The 20,457-nt window shown below is 41.9% G+C and overlaps 1 protein-coding gene across 2 annotated transcripts; it reads left to right on the forward strand.

Annotated features, from left to right (window-relative positions):
* The first annotated feature begins 1,019 nt into the window (after positions 1–1,019).
* Positions 1,020–17,304, forward strand: UGDH (UDP-glucose 6-dehydrogenase). Of its 2 annotated transcripts, none has more exons than XM_075091650.1 (12): positions 1,020–1,221; positions 1,789–1,957; positions 3,717–4,473; positions 5,863–6,063; positions 6,149–6,346; positions 6,838–6,985; positions 8,717–8,811; positions 12,292–12,422; positions 13,138–13,271; positions 14,437–14,528; positions 14,619–14,729; positions 16,080–17,304. In XM_075091650.1, exons 4-12 carry the CDS (start codon positions 5,890–5,892, stop codon positions 16,188–16,190), a joined length of 1,194 nt encoding a protein of 397 aa, XP_074947751.1. In that variant the 5' UTR covers positions 1,020–1,221; positions 1,789–1,957; positions 3,717–4,473; positions 5,863–5,889; the 3' UTR covers positions 16,191–17,304. The 2 variants fall into 2 exon arrangements, with proteins under 2 accessions (XP_074947751.1, XP_074947750.1); XM_075091649.1 differs by having other exon boundaries at positions 1,023–1,221; positions 4,372–4,473.
* The last annotated feature ends 3,153 nt before the right edge of the window (positions 17,305–20,457 follow it).

The following is a 20,457-nucleotide window of genomic DNA, read 5'->3' on the forward strand; positions in this document are numbered from 1 at the left end:
ATATCACATTTATACAAAAGGCAAGAGTAGTATCTGAGAACTTTAATACAACTAGGCACGAGACCCCTAGGCAGTGTGCAGATCACAGGGGCAAGAAAGTGCAAGCTCGTAGTATTTCCTTACTCTGGCAACGTTTGCAACTCGGACTTTAAACACTGTATTTTACTGTTACCTACCCACGTTTCTATTCACATATCTCTCTTGAAACAGTACTACACTATGGGAGAGAGGGCAGTGAGCTTCACATTTCCCAGTAAGCATAGCTAAAGGACCAAAAATGACTCACACGCGTATTTGACTACCAAAATTTCGTGCTCTTACAAAAGCAGCCCGAGGCGGGAGGGGGACGGCTCAGTACGGCACCCTGCCTGACGCCCTGACCCTGCCGGCGGCACCCGACTGCCCTGGGAGCCCCGGCCTGGTGCACCGCACCAGAGCTGCCGGGAGAAGCAGCAGCGTTTGCGGTGGGGCCCGGAGGAGCTCACGCTCCCCGCTGCGACCTCCCGCCACCATCACCTCTGGGGACAAGGTAGCCTGGGGACACTTCCAGTGGCTCTCGCGGGGGCCAGGCTGCAGCCTAGGCCCCTCTCCCGGAAAGAGGTAGCGAGAACAGCCTCTGGTCCAGCCGCCGTGATGGAAAAAACCAAAAAATAACCCCAGAATAAAGTAAGGGGAACGAGGTGTAAAAACCCGCAAAGGGACACGTGGGGAAAAGGGCGTGGTCCCCCCTGAGGGCGCCCAGCGCCCCAAGAGGCACCGCTCTCCCTCCCTCAGGGCTGAGGGAAGCCACTGCGGCCGGCCACGCCCACGCCCAGGCCCAGGCCCAGGCCCAGGCCCGAGCCCGAGGCCAAACCGTGGATACCCCAGCCGTGCCCGGGGCCCCTGCGGCCCCTCAGCCATCCCCGCGCTGCCGGGACCGGAGCCAGGCCTGGCCTCCTGAGGTGTCCCGCGCCCATTCGCCGGCGGCGCGGCGGGGCGGGGAGGCGGTGGGGCGGGCGGGCTCTGCGCCCGTCTCCGCCCCCGGGGGAAGGGAGGAGCTGGGGCCGGCCTCGCTCGGCGTCCCCGGCATGAAACGGCCGCCTCAGCCCCGCGGCGGCCCTTTAAATAGACCGCTGCTGCTCTGCTCGTAGTGGAGCGTCACCCTGAGCTCACCGAGAGCATCCTTGCTGCAGCCCTCTGGCTCATCCGCGGCGGGACAAGACAGGACCGCGCCCACCCCCGGTAAGTCTCCGGGCTGCGGCTTTGGGTCCTGTGTCCCGGTTCCCCCCCTCCCCCGCCACCCTCCCTGGCGGCTCCCCGGCGCGGCGGCGGCCTTTCCCGCCAGCTGCCGCGCCCCAGAGCGTGGGGCGGGTTGCGGCCGGCGGGAACCATCCCGGGGGTGGCGGCGCCTTTCCCCTGAGGGGCTCCGGGGGTCGCGGCCTGGCACGGCTCTGCCCGCCGCGGGGCTCCGCCCGGCCCTCCCCCAGCGGTCTCGGCTCATGCCCGTTATATCGCGGCGCCTCGGCCTGAGGGATGGTATCGAGCGCCCACGGAAAGCGCTTCCTCCGTGTTCCGTGTGTGCTGGCGGCCCCGGAGCGGGGCAGGCTCCAAAGCCTCCCCGGGTGGGAGGGGGCAGCTGCAGTTCGTCTCAAGACATCAGCTGTAAAAAAAATGTTTCGTCTCTGTGGCAGCATAATAAAATCTCAGATCGCTAATTCTCTTTTATTTCCTTGAGTTGTTGGCCAGTATTTTAATTAGTAGCTCCTGATTCTCTTTTATTCTCCTTTCTCCTCCCCTTCCTCCTACTAGAGCAATCATGTTTGAAATTAAGAAGATTTGCTGCATTGGTGCTGGTTATGTTGGTGGGCCAACCTGCAGTGTTATCGCACAGATGTGCCCCAATATCAAAGTTACTGTTGTGGATGTCAATGAGGCCAGAATCAATGCCTGGAATTCAGATACACTCCCAATCTATGAGGTAAATGTGTCTCGCTGTTGTCTCTTCTTCCAGCTGGTGTTGCGTTTGTTTCCCTCCCACCACATGGCGTTTGCACATGGACTGCTTCTGAAGCTTGATACGTATAGTGCAGTGGTGTCCTTCAAAAAGAGTATCCTGGAGCAGCTGCTTGTCACTGCTGCTCATGAAACCAGATTTTTAAAATACCTACCTGCACTAGACACGTTCAGTTATTTAAGAATTGCGTATGAAGGGCCTAGTAAGGAAAAATGTAACTGCATGTATATTGAATTGTGCTAAATCATGCTGACTTTCTTTTGGGACCCAATTTAGTCAGAACATAGTCCTGTTACTCAGTTATAGATATTATCTGCTGTGTTGTAGCATAGTATGAATGTGTAATACCGGGTGGTAAACCTTATTCCCATTCTGAATACTGCCAAAATCCAATCCATGCTGCCCATCTTCACCATGTTGCGAGAGGGGGACAGTCATAATCATGATTCACTTGTATGATAAACCTCCAGTCTGGCTTGGGAAGACTAAACCAGAAAAAAAAATGCTTTTAAATGTATCACACTGTCACTCCTTCATTACGGAATTACTTTAATTTGAAGATATATAAAGCATTTTTCTGTTTTGCTTCTCTTAGCACTTGTTATTTTTCACTCTTTCACCCATAAAAAAGTCTCTTTCTATCCTTCATTCTTTCAGGAGATAGTGTTTAATAGGTTTGAGTTCTTTTCTTTAATAGGAGTGAAAAATTGTCTTCACTTGGTTCTCAAAAACAAGGCATGTTGCGTGGTACTAACAGTTACTTTTTTGCTAGAAGTAGTCTTCTGAATCCTGTCTGCTGTACCGCTAATACACATTTCTTCCCCCTCTTAAAACCAAACCTATGCTGTTACTCTTCAAGCAAAGATTAATAGACCTCCTTTGTCATACGTATTCAAGGGGAAATACGTATAATGCTCAGATTAGTAGGTGAGACATGAACAAAGATCATGAAAGCAAGTACTTTGTTTTCCATAAACACTTAGACTGAATGAGTTAAAGTAGAGATAGTCTTGGCATGTGTGTGGTTTGTTTTTTTTTTTTTTAATCACATCTGCTTCCTGGAATGGTGTCCCTTACTTACAAAGAATGTACAAAAACTGCCAAGAATTAGTTCAGACAGTTCTAAAATTGAGTCATTGCACAGTGAGGTTTTTAGGGTTTTTTTTGTTGTTGTTTTGGGTTTTTTCTCTCCAGTGTCAGAAACTGTCTAGGGGGCTGCCTTTCTATTTACATCCCAGTAAGACTGTAGTTGGAACACTTTGATGGGTTGTAACACACGTTATTCTGCTTGTGCTGACCTTTTGTTTTCCTTTTCAGGAGGTATTTAGTATAAAGTGAGACAGCAAAAATGCCTTGCATAAGAAAGCTTCAGCTTTGTTTTCCCCTCTCACCCCACAGTGAACCTTTGCCTTTCTGGCACTTACTCAGATAGCTGGTGTCATGATAGGCATCTCTCAAGGTGGAGATTTCATTGCAGGTTACAGTGTATGACTTCATTTTTCAAACAAAAGTTAAGGCTTCTTTTATTTATGACAACTATATCTTAGTTAAATAACTTTGTGGACCATTTTAACATGGAGGATTGATCATGTACTCGTGGCCTCCTGTTCCTCTCGTCTGTGTGGAGGTGTTAAGAGATGAGAAAGTGTTCTGGCATAGTATGTGTCTCTTGAAAGAGTCTCATCAAATTGTGCCTGTGATTTTTTTTTTTTTCACGCTGCAGATGTGGTGCTGTGATAAACTTAATCTGGCCCAAACATGAGTGGCTGTCAAAAGGAGTGGTCTTCATCTCCTGTGTGTCTCTGCTGCCTGCTTTTCACTGGATCTGGGCTTGCTAATTTGGTGGGAGACTTCTTTGTGGGGTTTTTCGTGTGCTGGATCAGGTTTAGATCCAATGTTGGGGAGAAGCAGAGGGGTTGGACAAGATGATCTCCAGAGGTTCCTTTCAACCCCTGCCATTCTGTGATTCTGTGTAGCTGAGGGAAAAGGAGAGTTGGGACCACCTCTTTTGTTTGCAGCCTTGGGAATATTGTAAGACTTCAGTTTGTGAGTCTGCTTAATATCACTCTACAGGTATTTCTTTTGTTGTTGCTCATGGTAATAGAATTGAGCATGGGAATAACTGGAGCCTAAAATCTGTTTGTGCAACAATTCAGTGTGGCCGAAAGTTTTGAGACAGCATTTTGAGTGTTTTGAATAAGAAATGGCTTTGTTTTTCACTATGTAAATCTACAGAAGTTTATATCTGACAGACTAAAAACATTCCACACTGAGGAAAAAAGTCTTTCTGTGTCTGAAGTGATGGACATGCAGTTTACTGTTCTTTTAATTGCGTTAACCTTAACTGCCTTTTTTTTTTGCCACCTGCTTTTTTTCAGCCAGGGTTAAAAGAAGTGGTAGAGTCCTGTCGAGGAAGAAACCTCTTCTTTTCCACCAGTATTGATGATGCCATTAGAGAAGCTGATCTTGTATTTATTTCTGTAAGTTTAGGGGAGAAGGTGGTTGTGTGTACCTTTGATTTTTTTTTTTTGTTGTTTTTTTTTTTTTCTTAGCAAATCATTATGTTGCTCTTATGTTGGGAAGGGGCCTTTTTTTGTCATATAGATTGTTAGCAATGTCATATCAATGTGTCAGTCTTTTCCTTGTCTTTCTGTGCTGTGGGAAAAGTGTTAAGTAAGCTTTTTATTTTTATTTGTTTCTTAGAACCAGTAGAATGTTTGACAAATGAACAGGCTCTAAGTCAAAATGATAATGTTGATATTTAGTTTGGTTAGATATATAGGGTCTTAGAGAAGAATATAGTGATGATCTGTCACTGCAGTGCACTACTGAAATCTATGGTACTTTAATATTGATATAGTTCCTAGATAGGGATGCAAAGTCATATATTATTGGTTTACAAAGATGGCTTATTTCTAGAAGCTTTTAAAAACCAGTGTATTGATGGAAGAGGGGCTGGCTTCAATATTTTCTAGCTTTAATATCTCTTAAGCTGTTGACACCACCAGGAAGAGGATCCAGTTAAACATAAACAGTGTGACCTTTTGTAATCTAGAAGGCTGTTCCTAATGCAGAATCCAAAAGAACGGATTGCTATTCATCTTGATAGGCCACAGTTGAATTATTTTTGTTACGTAAGTCCCCTTTTCTTGAGAGCTTATATTTGTTAGGGCACCTCAGTACAGAGCTCTCTTTCTGATAGTATTTTTCTCCATTCACTAAGTGTAAAATGAATGCTACTTGGTTGGATGACTGCCACTAATACAGCCCGTATATTGCCACCTGTCCTTGGCTGAAAACATGCTGTTGTGGTTTACATGCTGTGCCATTTCTTCTTTCAGCTTGTAATGAAAAGGACCCTCTGTCTTGATCTAAATGACGTGTTTTCCCTCATGTTGCCTTTACTGTGTTCTTCAGTATAACAGTTTTCAGCAGCTCTACACTTAAGTTTCACTGCAAAGTGGGTTTGAACTGTAACTGCCTCACTAGCTGCAAGATTCTGATAATGTGAATTTTCACACCCCTAACGTGGGACAGGAAAGAAAAGGTGACTGGCTGTGATCTTGAAGAAATCACTGGTGTTTCCAGAATAAAGACTAAGTTTCACTGAAGCCTGCAGAGCTGCTATGAATTGCTCTTGTTTCAGCTCTATTTGAACAGAGGCTAGTAAGCTTTATTTAGAAGATAAAATGGGTAACTAAGGAAAGCTAGTAGCTGTTCATCTGATACGGTAACAATAATTCTGGGGTAGAAGCAAACTGGACTCTGGGAAGGAAAGTGTCTGTCATTCTTAACAATTTAACTTCATTAGTACCTGTTGTGTTAAGAGACCTGTAACATTTCTTCCCCCTCCATGTATTTGTAACTAGGTTAACACTCCGACAAAGACCTATGGAATGGGAAAAGGCCGAGCAGCTGATCTGAAATACATTGAAGCTTGTGCTAGGCGAATTGTACAAAATTCAAATGGCTATAAAATTGTCACTGAGAAAAGCACAGTTCCAGTACGTGCTGCAGAGAGCATTCGGCGGATCTTTGATGCTAATACTAAGCCTAACTTGGATTTGCAGGTAAGCGTAATCTTTGAGTTGTGTATTTAAAGACTGGTTGTTGCTTTTGGCTCCTAGCTGTTGTTCTTTATTTTTGTGCCTGTAGGTGCTGTCTAACCCTGAGTTTCTCGCAGAAGGAACAGCCATCAAGGACCTGAAGAATCCAGACAGAGTGCTTATTGGTGGAGATGATTCGCCAGAGGGACAGAAAGCTGTCCGCGCTCTTTGTGCTGTTTATGAGCACTGGGTGCCCAAAGAAAAAATCCTCACAACCAATACTTGGTCATCAGAACTTTCTAAACTGGTTAGTGTTACTCACTGCTCTCGTCTGCAATGAGAAAAGGGTGTAAGGGAGGCCAAGTTAAGAAGCAGAAGTTCACTGACACTGAATGATGCAGCTAGGAAAGACAGATGAGGCTGGGAGGACCCAGTACATATGTCAAAGGACATTCATCTTTTCCAGTTATCTCAATTGTGCTAATAGATGATATCAACTTATCATTAAATCCTTTTCTCACTTTTACTGCTGTGTTGTTTATTACAAATTTACTCTAGTGCTGCAGAAACTGGTTACCACCATAAAACATTTCAAACTCTGCAAGTTAAGCATTATGCTATTTTGCTTAGATCCCATTAACTGGCACTGATGTATTAAACTAGTTGTTACCATTTTGTATCTCAAGAGTTACATAGATATTAAAGTAATCCTTCCAGTAGTAACTCCATTCAGTCTGTGGGCATCTTGGTTTATGGAAGAATCAAGTTCTCTTTACTATGCTTTTTTTTTATTCACAGGCAGCTAATGCTTTCCTTGCGCAAAGGATCAGCAGCATTAACTCAATCAGTGCTCTGTGTGAAGCTACAGGAGCAGATGTTGAAGAAGTAGCAAGAGCTATTGGAACAGACCAAAGAATTGGAAACAAGTTTCTCAAAGCCAGTGTTGGTAAACAAAAAAATCCTTTCTTTCTTTTAATTATGGCCTTCAGTTTAGTGGTTTAATAGATCTACTAGTAGTGTTTTGAAGTAAGTGATTTGATACTCTAAAGTCTTGTACAGCATGAATGTGTGGAAAATATTGCTGTAGAGTACCAGCATAAATCAGGTTTTCTGGAAAATTTTCTGGGATTGAGGTTGCTCTAGACCCTGGCAATCTGAAACCCAAGAGTTCAGAGTGCATGATTCATCCTGCCTGGGACACTAGAAAGAAAAGTTACAACTTTATTTTTATGAAGCATGACTGATGATAGTGCTCTCCAGGATCTCTTCCCCACTGTAACTGCTGTAGTTCTGTTTGGGAGTTGCCAGTGGCCTGAGGAAGGGGATGCCTCTAGGTCAGAATGTGTGATGGCAACTTCTAATTTGTTGGATTAATTCAGTTGTTTATATTTACTAGAGTAAGATGTGATGAAGTGGTGATCAGTACAATAAACTCAAATTTACAGAACAAGACTATTGTCTATCTGTATGGCTACAGTCTTCATGCTAGAAAGTGTGACTTTAAAATTACCTTATTAAAAATAACCTCTCATAGTCTATGCGAGAGAGAGAAGTAAATAGCAAATACATTACTAAAATTCCTATTAGGTTATTAGAATTCCTTCTGAAATTCCTTTGCTATATTTAGCATTGGTACAGTCTCACCTTGAATACTTTGTGCAGTTCTGGGCCCTACAACTTAAGCAGGATGTGAAGGTCCTTGAGTATGTACAGAGGAGGCAGCAAAGCTCGTGGAAGGGCTGGAAGGCATGTCCTCTGAGGAGTAGTTAAGGACTTTGGGCTTGTCTAGTTTGGAGAAAAGGAGGCTGAGGGGCGACCTCATTGCACTCTACAGCTTGCTGAGGAGGGGAAGTGGAGAGGGAGTTGTTGAGCTCTTCTCCCTGGTATCCAGTGATAGGGCACATGGTAATGGTTCTAAGCTGCATTGGGGGAGGTTCAGACTGGACGTTAGGAAGCATTTCTTTACTGAGAGGGTGGTCAAACACTGGAATAGGCTTCCTAGAGAGGTGATCAATGTCCCATGCCTGTCACTGTTGAAGAAGCATTTGGACAATGCCCTTTACAACATGCTTTAACTTTTGGTCAGCCCGGGAGTGGTCAGGCAGTTGGACTGGATGATTATTTCAGTTGGAAGGGACCTACAACAGTCTATTCTACAATGTGTTGCTTCTGGGACTCTGCTGAGCAAAGTTCTAGGGGTCAAAGATCCCTCTATTGTCTCAGTTCTCCCTTAGCTGTGGTGATCTTTGGTTCTTGGCAATGGTTAGGTAACCATTTGGGGGTGGGGAGGAAAGAACCTAATCTTAACATAGTTGTTTTGAGAAATATTCATTTAAATCTCTAGGGAGGGAGAGCAAACCAAGGAGCTTGTCCACCCACTTGTAATAACAAAAAGTTAGGGGCTATCTTACCATATGTTTCCCTGAGACTGGGTTAATACTTGCATTGACTTCAGTGGGACCTGAAGCAGATTTTAGGGCTTCTGTAACTGAGAAAGTAAGTAGGTCCAGGAATTGGATTTTGAGAGATCCTTAAGGTTTTCATTTGCTAGCAGTGAAATACTGGGGAAGAAAATACAATGCTGACTGTGTCAATGATTGCCAAAAACTACTTGATTCCAAAGACTGGGTTAGAATAGCACCTTAGTCACCTGTGAAATAACAATTTTCTCTTTCAGGGTTTGGAGGTAGCTGTTTTCAGAAGGATGTCCTGAATTTAGTGTACCTCTGTGAGGCACTGAACTTACCTGAGGTAGCCCGCTATTGGCAACAGGTACAAGTTGCTTGCTAATTTTGAGGGGGTGGTGTTTCTTCAGTATTCGGCTTTCAGGCATTGAGCTTCTGAGCATTGTTCACATATAATCTGTGTTTCAGCTTTAAGGTGCAGATACCTTAATGCTAATCACCTTACATTTTAGGCCCCTCAGCCTAACACTGGTATTTGATACTTGTGGGTGCTTAGGATTTATTGGAGTGAATTAAGTTGTCTGGATCAAATGGATTGGGAAGTTGTCTAGAAGTAGCAGTAGAAAATATGAAGTACAAGCATGTCTGGACTCCTGTCTTCCTCTTGCACTTGGTTATCTCTGTCCACTTTGAATTCAGAGCTTATGATCTTTTCCTCAAGGTCTACTTCTACAGTTCCTCTTATGAAAGAACTCAGCAGAACTTGCTGGCTTTTTTTAAATAAACATGGTTGATGCTTTTCCCTGATTAACACTAGGAATGGTTGGGAAAACATGGATGCTCTCAGGCATAGCACTAACACAGCGGTAACAGGATGCTCAGTTTGTACTAGCAAGAGTTTCCCTACTAATGGGAGAAGGTACCTCACCCCTCTTCCCAGTCCTGACTAAGAAAGCAGCTTTGACCTGTGTGGTATGGTCAGAAGAGCAGCTTTAGTTGATTGTCCTGATCTAGGCTGAGGTGATCAAGTACAAGGCTGCCTAGGAGATGCCCCAGAATACCAGGCACATGATTTGCCTGCCTTATTAGCAGCTTTCCTTTTCTACAATCTTCCTTTTGGCTAGCTTTTTTCCCCTCCTCACTTTTCTCCATCCCAGTACATTGCCAAATAAACAGCCTGCCCAAAATTACTTTTTCATCATTGGTCAGTTGTGCCACATCCATACTGAAGTCCAGTATTTCTTACATGGTTACCTCGGTCATTGTGGCCATGTGGTACTGGTGATGAGGTTATCTAGGCTGTGTTGGCTTTGCAAGGTTCTATTCCCTAAAAAGTCCCTAATACCCCCCTTTCAATTATTATCTGAAGCTTGGCTGGATCTCACTAAACTCCTCCATAACTGCTTGTAAAATTTAGTCATCCCTCAGTGCTGTGACTTATATCGGCTTCATGCATTATCTGTGATGTCCAATGGCTTTCTACATCCTGTTCAGATAGTTTAACCTCCAGCCAGGGGCTAGTCAGCAGCCTAGCTACATGCTTGCAACTCTAACTCTTATATCAACCGCTTGGCACAAGGAAGACATGGGGTTTATGCTGTCTCCTTCTGAAGAGGTTGAGATTGATGTGGTCCTCAAAAAGTGCACTTCCTTAGGATAGTCTAGCCCATGGTAGAGAGGCTTGCAATCCCATCAGTGAAGCTGAGACTAGTATTGCATGAACCTTGTGCAAGCATGTAGGAGAGGTTTGGTTCAGTGTAGGACTTGGATGCATTGGCATGGTAGGAAAGAGAAGGAGCCCTAGGTTCTGATATTTGCTTCACAAACTACTGCTTTTGCTTGGTATAAGATGTAAGCAGACAACAGGCAAACCCTGGAGCAGCAGGAGCTAACAATTTTCCCTATTCATCAGATTATTATTGAGGTAACATGAATACTGTCTTGAAAGAGACAAATTGGTTTGGCTCTGTCGTCTGAGATCACAAGGGTCGTTCTCAAAATGCAACCTACTTGGTATCTTGGCAACTCAAAGGCATAGGAACACTTACACTTTGCTCTGTGTGGTGGTGTGGTGTTTTTGTGTTGTGTTTTTTTTTTTTTTTAATTTAACAAAAGCCTAAAAGGTTACATTGTTAAACAAACTAGTTTACAGTGCTTTTAATGCTCTTATGCTTTCTTATTCTGTTCTAAGAGCAACTCTCTGCAGTATTTCTATATGGCTTATTAAGCTGTGGACAAACCAGATAATAACAGCTCCTGCAGAGTTAGGATAAGGTAGAGTGCTGTGTTCATGTAGTGCAACCCCTTACCTGTACCTTCTGCTTCCTCAGAGCACTGCCATCTTGCAGACGTCTGTCTACCCCAGCCTGCACTGGTCAAGTCATATAATACACGCACGTGTGCACCTGTATAAGCAACTGTATGAACCCTTTGTGGCTTGAGCACTGCACTGTCACCAGCTTATCCCAGTGCATGCACATGGGAGACCTCACACCAGTCTGAGGACAGGATGCAAATTCTGGAGGATGTGCTGATTAGAGCAGCCCTAGAATCCTAACTTTTATTTTATCTGGCCTTTGGACAGGACAGGGCTCTTTAATACTGAAATTTTCATTCCTTGAAAACGTATCTACAGAAAGAAATGTGTCCCTCTTTCCTCGTCAGCTGTTAACCTTTGTTCCCCATCACCACCCTGTTGAATTGCATAAATCTCACTGCCTTATTTCTTTTCCTCAAACGAATCTGGTTCACCAGTATCCTTCTACTGTATAGTTTATACCTTATATATTAACAGCAGCAGCTGTTAATTCTTGATTTGGGTTGAAAGTCTCAAAACCAAGAGGGAAGTCTAGTTCTTTCCAGTCAATGTTGAACGTTAACTAGGTGGGGGAACCTACCTTTCTTATTCTACTAGTGATCCAGTGCCCTCTGTGTCTTAAGGGCTGGAGATCGAAGTATGAAGTGGGCTGGAGGAAAGTGCAGGAACAGAGCGAGTGAACCCACTTTCATGTAATAATAAAAGTGAGGCACTTAAAAAATCTGGTTTAACCACACTAGTGTTATATATTGAAATCTGCTTGTGTTTCCTTACAGTACTTAAAGGGGGACTACAGGAAAGATGGGGGCAACCTCTTTAGCAAGGCCTGTTGTGATAGAACAAGGGGTAATGGTTTTAAACTAAAGGCAATTCAGACTGGATGTAAGGAAAAAATTTTTACTGTGAGGGTGGTGAAACACTGGAGCAGGTTGCCCAGAAAGGTGGTAGATGCCCCAGCCCTAGAAACATTCAAGGTCAGGCTGGACAGGGCTCTGAGCAACCTGATCTAGTTGAAGGTGTCCCTGCTCACTGCAGGGGGGTTGGTTGACCTCTAAAGGTCCCTTCCACCCCAAACCATTCTATGATTAAAAAGGCTAAAAATGTTCTCACAGTTGCTATACATGGCATGTCAGGAAGTGTAGCTCTGGCAATGGGATGTCTGTGTGACATCAAGTACCCTAACACTGAAATTGCTTTCCATGTTTCTGCCCAGAATATAGTAAGCTGTAAGATTTAAAAAAAAAAAAAAAAAAAAAAACACAACACCCTAGGCTTTGAACCGGATAATACATGATAGTATGTGCATATATACATTTACAGTCACTGATTAAAATAGGATTTGTCTCAGAACTTGATAAATTAACTAAATTTATCTTTGGATTACTTATGATACTGAGTAAAAATACTTAGCTTTTCTCTTTTAAGCTTCTGTTAAACTTATGTGTGGGTAGCTTGGCTTGATTGTTAACAGAATCTGTTTATAGTTTAAAATAGCTCCCTTCTGTACCACCATGTTTTACGTAATTTCAGGTAATAGACATGAATGATTATCAGAGGAGAAGATTTGCTTCCCGCATTATTGATAGCTTGTTCAATACTGTCGCTGATAAGAAGATTGCTATTTTAGGGTTTGCATTCAAAAAGGATACTGGGGACACAAGGTAAGAAAGTGAATTCAGTTCACTGACGTGGATTCCCTACGCTTGTCACCAGCTATGCAGCCAAACCCCCCAGTTGAATTACCTTAATAAAATAGGTCAGATATGGGACCCTTAATCTCTTGTGACTGAATTGGTTTGTTATAAGGATTAGTCTCTCTTAAATGGGTGAAACAAGTGATTCTTGACCTCTACCACATACCTGAATCATTCAGAAACTAGAGCAGGTAACTCTCTAGTCCTTATTAACTTGTGTAAGCAAAGATAGGTTTTTGACAGAGTCCTCCCGTTCTCCACAGCAAAGAATGAAAACACTTTTGCAAACAGTTCTAAATTGCTGTGTGAAGGCAAAGTTTCAGCTTTGTTTCCCAAAGGTGGTTAATTCTGTTTTCCTGTAAAGCTTAAACTTGATACAACTCTGTCCAACTGCAGTTTGTGGGGTAAGCTTGTAAGCATGATGCCTTGTTAATTACTATCAGTAGGCGTCCTGGGGCTTAGTATCTCTCTCATGTGATTCAGCAAAAGATACGTAAACTTGTTATTCATATTACTGTCCTTGGTGTCCCTCAAGGTTTCAAGTTTGCTGCTGGCATGGATTATCACTAAGATATTAAATGTAAAACTAGTATAAAAGCTCTGGCATTGCATATTATGACACTTGAAGACTTTCATTACTTAGAACATGCCGTCTAGTTCTTTGGTTGATTCAATTCCCTAGAGAGTCCTCCAGTATCTACATTAGCAAGTATTTAATGGATGAAGGGGCAAAGCTCCATATCTATGATCCTAAAGTACCTAAGGAACAAATCATCTTGGATCTCTCACATCCAGGTGTCTCTGAAGATAACCAAGGTAAGAATGCTCATGTAAAGCTTATTCTTTTCCCCTCTTCTTCCCTCCCCACCCTATTCTCAAAATGCACAAGGTCTGATTAAATATTAGAAATTAATTTTCACACTTTCACCATGGTAATGATGCACTGTTGGCTACACTTATTAGAAGATTGTCATAGTTCAGGGGATTACTGTAACTCTTCCCCCTTTCCCTATAGCTCTGATATACAATGGTATAGAACTAGCATTTATGGATTTTTCTTTTGAGAAATAATAATTTGAATATATGCAAAGAACTTTCTCTCTGCATAATTAAAAGAAAAAGAAGAATGCTTAAAGTAGGAGAGACTAGTATTGTTCTGTCAGCTCCTTTGTGTCCCGAGTCGTGTATTGCCTTAGTTCTTCCTTGCATATCTAAAGCAGGAATAAAGAAGTAATTCTGGAATTCAGTGTAGAGTATTCTCCCCTCCTCATATCACTTCCAAATTAATTTGTTCCCTTAAATTCAAGAAGCCTTTAAAGTAATCATCTATGACTAGAAATTTCTTGGGGAGAAGCAGGGGGTATTTGGGATTTTTTTTCTTATTGGGAAGGGGGAGAGTGGAGATGATGGATGGATGAATGGGGGAGAAGGATAGATCTGGCTTCTAGAGGTAAAGAGAATAGAGAAAAATGAACTGTGATGAAGAAGAGTGAAGGGTGTACATTGTTTGACGTGCCCTTGAGTTAGAGGGGGAGGTGAAGGTTGCCTCTAGGCAGCTGCTGAGGCAGTCAAATGATGAAGGCAGCCCCTAGTGAGCCCTGTGTATCTTCTCCGGTGTGGACTGAGTGATAAACAGGAACTGTCATGTGCTGCTCTGTACAGGGTGTGACCTTTGAGAGCTGGCATTTGAATGCTCCATAGTAACTTCTAATTCTAGAGGTGCTCTTGACTGTTTAAATCAAATTTGAATGCTTAACTTCAAACATTTAAGTGCTCTGACTATTCAGATGTCAGATACAAGCTGCTTTCATTTAAATAAGTGAAATCAAAGTGACAAATGTCTTGACAGAAAACATCTCTAGGTGAGTGACTTGAAACCCTTGTTTGTATAGGGCAAGGAAGGAGACTCATTTGCCAGGAGTGCACCAGACTTATTCTGCACACATCTTTAGCGTCAAACTTTATTTTACTTCTGTTACAGTGTCTCGGTTGGTCACTATCAGTAAAGATCCCTATGAAGCTTGTGATGGAGCTCACGCCCTTGTAATTTGCACCGAATGGGACATGTTTAAGGTGAAGGTTATCTTCAATTTCAACTAAAGAAAAAAAGAGGGAGTGTTTATGCTACTTATTTATTCTATCTGCTTTCATTGCCCTTTACAGGAGTTGGATTATGAACGTATTCATAAGAAGATGCTGAAGCCTGCATTTATCTTTGATGGTAGGAGAGTTCTAGATGATCTTCACAATGAGCTACAAGTCATTGGCTTCCAGGTAATCAGCTGGGTCATGCTGCTTCTTATGTTTATTTCCTTCTGCTCTCTTCCTTTTTGTTCTCTCTCGCTCTCCCTCTAATGACTGAGTAGCAAGGAGAAAAAAACATCTTCAGATAAGGATTTAAAACTAAATGCACCTGTACTTAAGTCTCATCACTAGTGCTGTCTTCCTCCATTACGTTACTGTTTTCATAGACTGTTCTGTTAAAATCCAAGCTACATCAGACTATGCTATCAACATTCAGCAGTATCAACATGCCTGGAAGCACTTCTAGCATAGTCAAATTCTGTCTAATACTAAAATCACCAAATCCCTGAATAATCTGATAGAAGCATCTTGGCCAGACAAAATCGGAACAACATCTATAAGCCAGATCAGATGCACATTTCATTCTGTGTACTCCTGAGTACTGTGATTACTTGCATAATGGCTATAGGCTTTCTCTCTTGATAGTTTTTCCCCTGCTTAAACTAAATATGGTTATTTATCCTGTTTGTGAACAGGCTTGTATAAATTGATTTAACCAGTCAGTTGAAGCTGTTATGGGCAAATATGGTACATACAGTTCACATGACTGTTTAAACAACCCTTTTCAGAGTTAACTCAGATATCTGTCTAGAATATATTAAATTACCTTTCAAATTCAAAATAGTTTAAGTATATTGTCTTTCGATGCTTTGCATCTGACTTGCACTACTGACTGAAGAGGAAAGCTACAGGTCTCCTTACTGGGTGTCTAAACTGTTTTGCTAGTTGGTGTTTTGTCCTCTCCAAGCTCTGTCCTTAGTGATTTACACTTAGTCTGGCCTAGAAATCAGGGGGACCTGTCTCACTCTGAATTTTGTGGTACCTGGCTTTTGTCTGTGTTGGCTTAGTTAAATTCTTTCTCTATAGAGTTGGCTGCCTTTAGCCTTTGAGTTGTATTGTTTCAAAAACAACTCACTGCATTAAGGAGGGGAAAAAGCTGCTTCTAATTTACTGGATATACATTTTTAGACAAAGGAGGCCGAAATTAAATTTTCTGAATACCCAGGAACACTTAATAATATTTGCATTGACAGTTCTATGGAAGCTGAGGCATGTGAATGTTCAAATTAGCAAGCTGCGGCTTTAAGTAGGCAAAGCAGGCACCTGTGAAAGGCTGTTTTTTAAACATAAAAACAAAACAAAACTCTTTGGAACTTCAATCACAAACTGTCCTTGGGCACACTGTGCTTTGTGGCTTGTATTATTCTAGACTTCATGAGATGTAGTCATGGTCTTGGATATAGCTTTTGGATTCCTCATAGGCTGACATGATGATGTTAGTTTGCCACACTCACTTGTTAAATGTGTTTTCTCTTTCAGATTGAAACAATTGGGAAGAAGGTGTCAGCCAAAAGAATTCCTTTTGCTTCTTCGTGTGAAATTCCTAAGTTCAGCCTGCAGGACCCACCTGTCAAAAAGCCTAGAGTATAATGTTTTAATACGTACTGAAGGAATTCTGTGGACCTTCTTAGTGATAGCAACTGTAAGCCTATGCTTTTTTTAAGGAAGATATTTTTCATAAACTAAAAACCAGTTTTACACTAGAAATGGTACCTGGTACATGTGAACTCAGCCTATTTTCAAATCTCTATTTTTATAGCGATTTTTTTTTTTTGTTATTGAAGATGGTACAGACCTGTTTTTAATAATGAATCATCTTTTAAATGGAAAAGTTACTTTCAAACAGCAGATTTCTGCTTCCAGAAATGTTCCTAAACTGCACTTTAATTATTTCAAGTGATATGAAAGCAAAAGAAATAGAATATCTTTTGGTTTAGTCCAGTTCCGGACAGTGATCAGGAACTTCAGTCTCGCCGGTTTTTCTTTTCCCAGTTGAATGCTTGCTCTAACTGTCAAAAGATAAGTTCTAAGTGCATTTGGTAGGATTTGGGTTGAGCCCTAAAATAGATCTGACTGCGGCAATAATCCCTGATCCTGGCTGGGATCAATTGGCACTGATGCAGTCTAAATGGCATCTGTTGGGAGGCCGGATAGTTCTGCCAGGATCTATCCTATAAGTAATAACAATGGACAAGCAGCTATGAACTGATCCACTGGCAAATTTTTGATTTTGATTCTTTGGTTGTCTTGCCTACATTCCATGTGCAGCCACATAAATTATTGATCTAATCAGATTCCTGGGGCAAGTTTTTCATAAGTTTCAGCAATACAATCCATCTTCAGCAGAGGAGCATTCTGCTTGCTTGAATATTGAATTTAAGCAGAATTACCTTAATCGGGTGTAGCGAGCAAGCAAATGCTGACTTCAAAGCTACCCAATAGTTATTTTTTATCTTCCTTTTCTGCTTAAATACTTCAACTGAAAGCAGCTTTCTTAATGAATCTGCAAAAATTATTCTCTGCTGTTAAGAAATTATTAAAAATTCAGCCCCGTAACTTAGTCAGCTTGCTACCTCATTTAATTAGCAGGAATGAATACTTCCTATGTTATCTTGATATTTTTGCCTTTACTATTACTTTTATTTTTACTTGGTTTTATTATTCTCAACTGGCCAGTGCTATTAAAATCCTTGAGATGACAGAACTTGCGTTTGGCTTGTTGCATGGGGTTGTGAAATGGAGGGAAGGACAGAGAAAGATGACCATGAACAGGTTTCAGACTAGAAGGCGTTGATGTCTTAGTTGAATAATAGTAGTGCTGGGATTCTAGAGAATTATCCTCTAACTAGTCACGTAATACCTTCTGAATTTATTAAACAGGTGTGCCTTCAAGTATGCTATAACAATAGTTGAACAGAGCATAAGATCAGTGGTACCTTGGTAAAAAGTGCTATTATCAAAACTGTTTACCCACAGAAATGTAGATACAATTTAAGCTTTAGGACAGCTATTTGAAGATTTAAGGACATGGTATTGTCTACCCAAATTGTTATATAAGACAGCATTATCTGACTGAAATAGCTATATTGCTGAACCAGATGCTTTCAGATTCTACACGTTAATGGCTTCCACATAGGGCCTTACTATGCAGTGATCACTCAGCACTTTGGGCAAATACGCCTTCGGCTTTTTGTCCTATCATAAGGTTCCTCTGTGAGGAATCCTCAGGAGTCACTCAGCGTGAGTGGGAATTATGTGGGCTTAAAATCAAACTGTCATCTTTCATCATGCCATCTCCTCTTCCCGATTCACTAGCGCTGCTCTCGTATAACACCCACAGAGCAGGGGCAAGCCCATGATACAGTTGTGGTGTTTGTAAGCATTGTAATCCAACTGGTAGATCACCCTATCTTTGCAGATAGGCATCTTCACTACCTCTGCTCCCGTAGCACCTGGGAGGGCAAGCTGAACATTTCTCCTTGGGGATTAAGAGGAGGGTACTGACAAGTTGTGCTCAGAGGATCTCTTGTCCTGAATTATGTTCAGGGTGGTGCAGCACTGCTTCGGGGCTCATCTTAATTGGGGGTGGGGGGTGGGTGAGTAGAGGCTTCGGAAAATCAGGATGCTCTTTGGAAATTTGCACACAGCTGTAATAGTTGTGCCTCTGTACAGGTCTGGTCCTCATCAGCTTGAAGTAGATGGATGAACCATTAAACTCTTGTGTGCAGCATTGTTCCTGGTGGGAATGTGCAAGAGCTGTAAGGCTGATCAGTGTTCCTGAGGCTTCTGGCGGCTTTTCACACACTGTCCCAAGGAGATGGGGACTAGCTGTTATACCCTTATTCCTATTTTGTTTCTTCTACAGACTTAGTCAAAGCCTGGATAGTGACTTGTGCCTTAATCATAAAGATGATAAAGAATGGGAAAGTTCACTGTAGTGGGATCACTCTAACTTCCCTTTCTTAGGAAAGGGGGAGTGGCAGATCCTTTCTGAAGAGCAACAAGGGGTAGAACTGGTACTGGCATTTCCCTTGCATTCATGGAGAGTCAGCTTTCTTAAGTTTCTTGGCAGCTGTGTTCTTTTAGTGGGGCACTGGGATTGTGGAATGAATCCAGTCTGAACAGCTGTTTGTGCATGCCTTCAGGATACTGAAATACTTACCTTGCATATACGCAAGAGAACCTTACCACAGGCCAAAAGGGCCAGCTTTGCAAGCTTTTGCAGCACCGTGAATCATAGCTGTCCCCTTCACAGTACAGTTGCCAGGGCAATAAAAATTGAAGATGACTTACATTCCTGCTTTGAAGGCTTGAGTGGTGCATTTAAGAGATGGATTTGAATGCTATTGAGTCTTTGTCTATGGGATCTTGCAGCATGTGGCTCTTGATGAGAATTGTGTGGGATGAGTAATGGTCTCCTGTGCTCTGAAATTCTTTATGGGGTTCTTAATGAAATGCAATTCCACAGTAACACAGCTTTTCACTGCACAAATGTGAATACAACAGCTGAAGCAAATCCAGCTTTAATACAAGCCTATGAATAGTATGGCATAGGCTGCATAAATTAAGCCTTACCCAAGATGTGCAGAGACAAACTGTAAGGTGTACTATTTTTCTTCTGTGTATGTGTATTCAACCCTTTGTGCAGCTAAAACTAGTGTGGTTCCAGGCATATGACAGCCAAGAAGATTGCAAGTGAATAGAACAAACTCTTTTGACCACAACTAGTCAGTATAGGAGCAGTTAGAATGAGATTTCTATACTGGCCAACAAGTTTACACTTCTGTCACTTGAGGTTCTTCTGGGGATCTGGAACTTACAGTAGTGCTCTAATCTTGCTCAACAGCTAAAGTCTGAAATGAATAGTAAAACAATGCAGGAGAGCATAATGGGTTATCTATGATTGCTTTAGGAATACTGGAGTCAATTTTCATTACTTGATTTTTTTTTTTTTTATTCCAAGATGAGATTTTCTATTGCAAGTTGAACATCTGCAGTAAGTTTCCACATCTTGTAGTAAAGAAGCATAAATACTTGACATTTATTTTTAAATGAAGGGGACGCTGATATTCGTTATTGATGAAGTAGGAAAAAAAATTGAAAACTGTTCTTAAATGAACACTGTGGGTTTGCTGACTTGACCGAAAGACTTGAAGCCACTGGAAGATATAGCAGTTCTCTAGTCAGCTGCATAACGTTTAATTATGCTTCACACAGTGTAACAGATTGATGTAATGATGCTAAAAAAGGCTATTCATTCTTTTAAAGTCTGTGTCAACATGAAGTCATACTCCCAAAACTCAGTTCAATGTTTTCCTGATTGCAAGGAAGATTAATGTTTCTTAAAATATTTTACGGCTGCTTTGTGAAACAAACTGACAGAAAGAAGCAATTGACATACAAAAAGAAAATGTCGCTAAACATGAAACTTCATCACAACAAAATTGAGACAGTTGTGAAACCTGTGCTGAATTTATAACCAGGATTTCTGTGAGTTTGGTGCTTTAATGTACAGTTATGGAAAAACTTAAATGGGCAACAGGGAAAGAAGATAATTGTAAGAGAAGGATTTCTTAACTAGAAGAAGAACTTTAAGACTTTTAAGACTTGTAATTTTTGAGGGCCTCTCACAATTTGTACTATAAAAAGACCATTAGAAACATATATAAAGTCAAAATGTGGCCGCTTTCCTCAGAAACCACAGCAAAACATGCAGTTAGAAAATAGCTTATGTAGCTTCTGAGACTTAGTACCAGCTGGCAGAGTGTTGCGTGATATCATCTTCTAAACCACCCAGCAGCAATTCATAAACTGGAAACAACACTGGACTGTGTTTCATCATAGAATGGTTTGGGTT

This window comes from Phalacrocorax aristotelis, chromosome 4 (assembly GCF_949628215.1).
Source record: "Phalacrocorax aristotelis chromosome 4, bGulAri2.1, whole genome shotgun sequence".
Lineage (NCBI taxonomy): Eukaryota > Metazoa > Chordata > Aves > Suliformes > Phalacrocoracidae > Phalacrocorax > Phalacrocorax aristotelis.

Bases quoted from the DNA above. Each gene is read 5' to 3' on its own strand.
- UGDH (XM_075091649.1), top strand. From the start codon at position 1,796: ATGTTTGAAATTAAGAAGATTTGCTGCATTGGTGCTGGTTATGTTGGT. The intron at 13,272-14,436 runs GTAAGAATGCTC...CTTCTGTTACAG, and splicing joins TGTCTCTGAAGATAACCAAG to TGTCTCGGTTGGTCACTATC. The intron at 14,730-16,079 runs GTAATCAGCTGG...TTTCTCTTTCAG, and splicing joins TACAAGTCATTGGCTTCCAG to ATTGAAACAATTGGGAAGAA.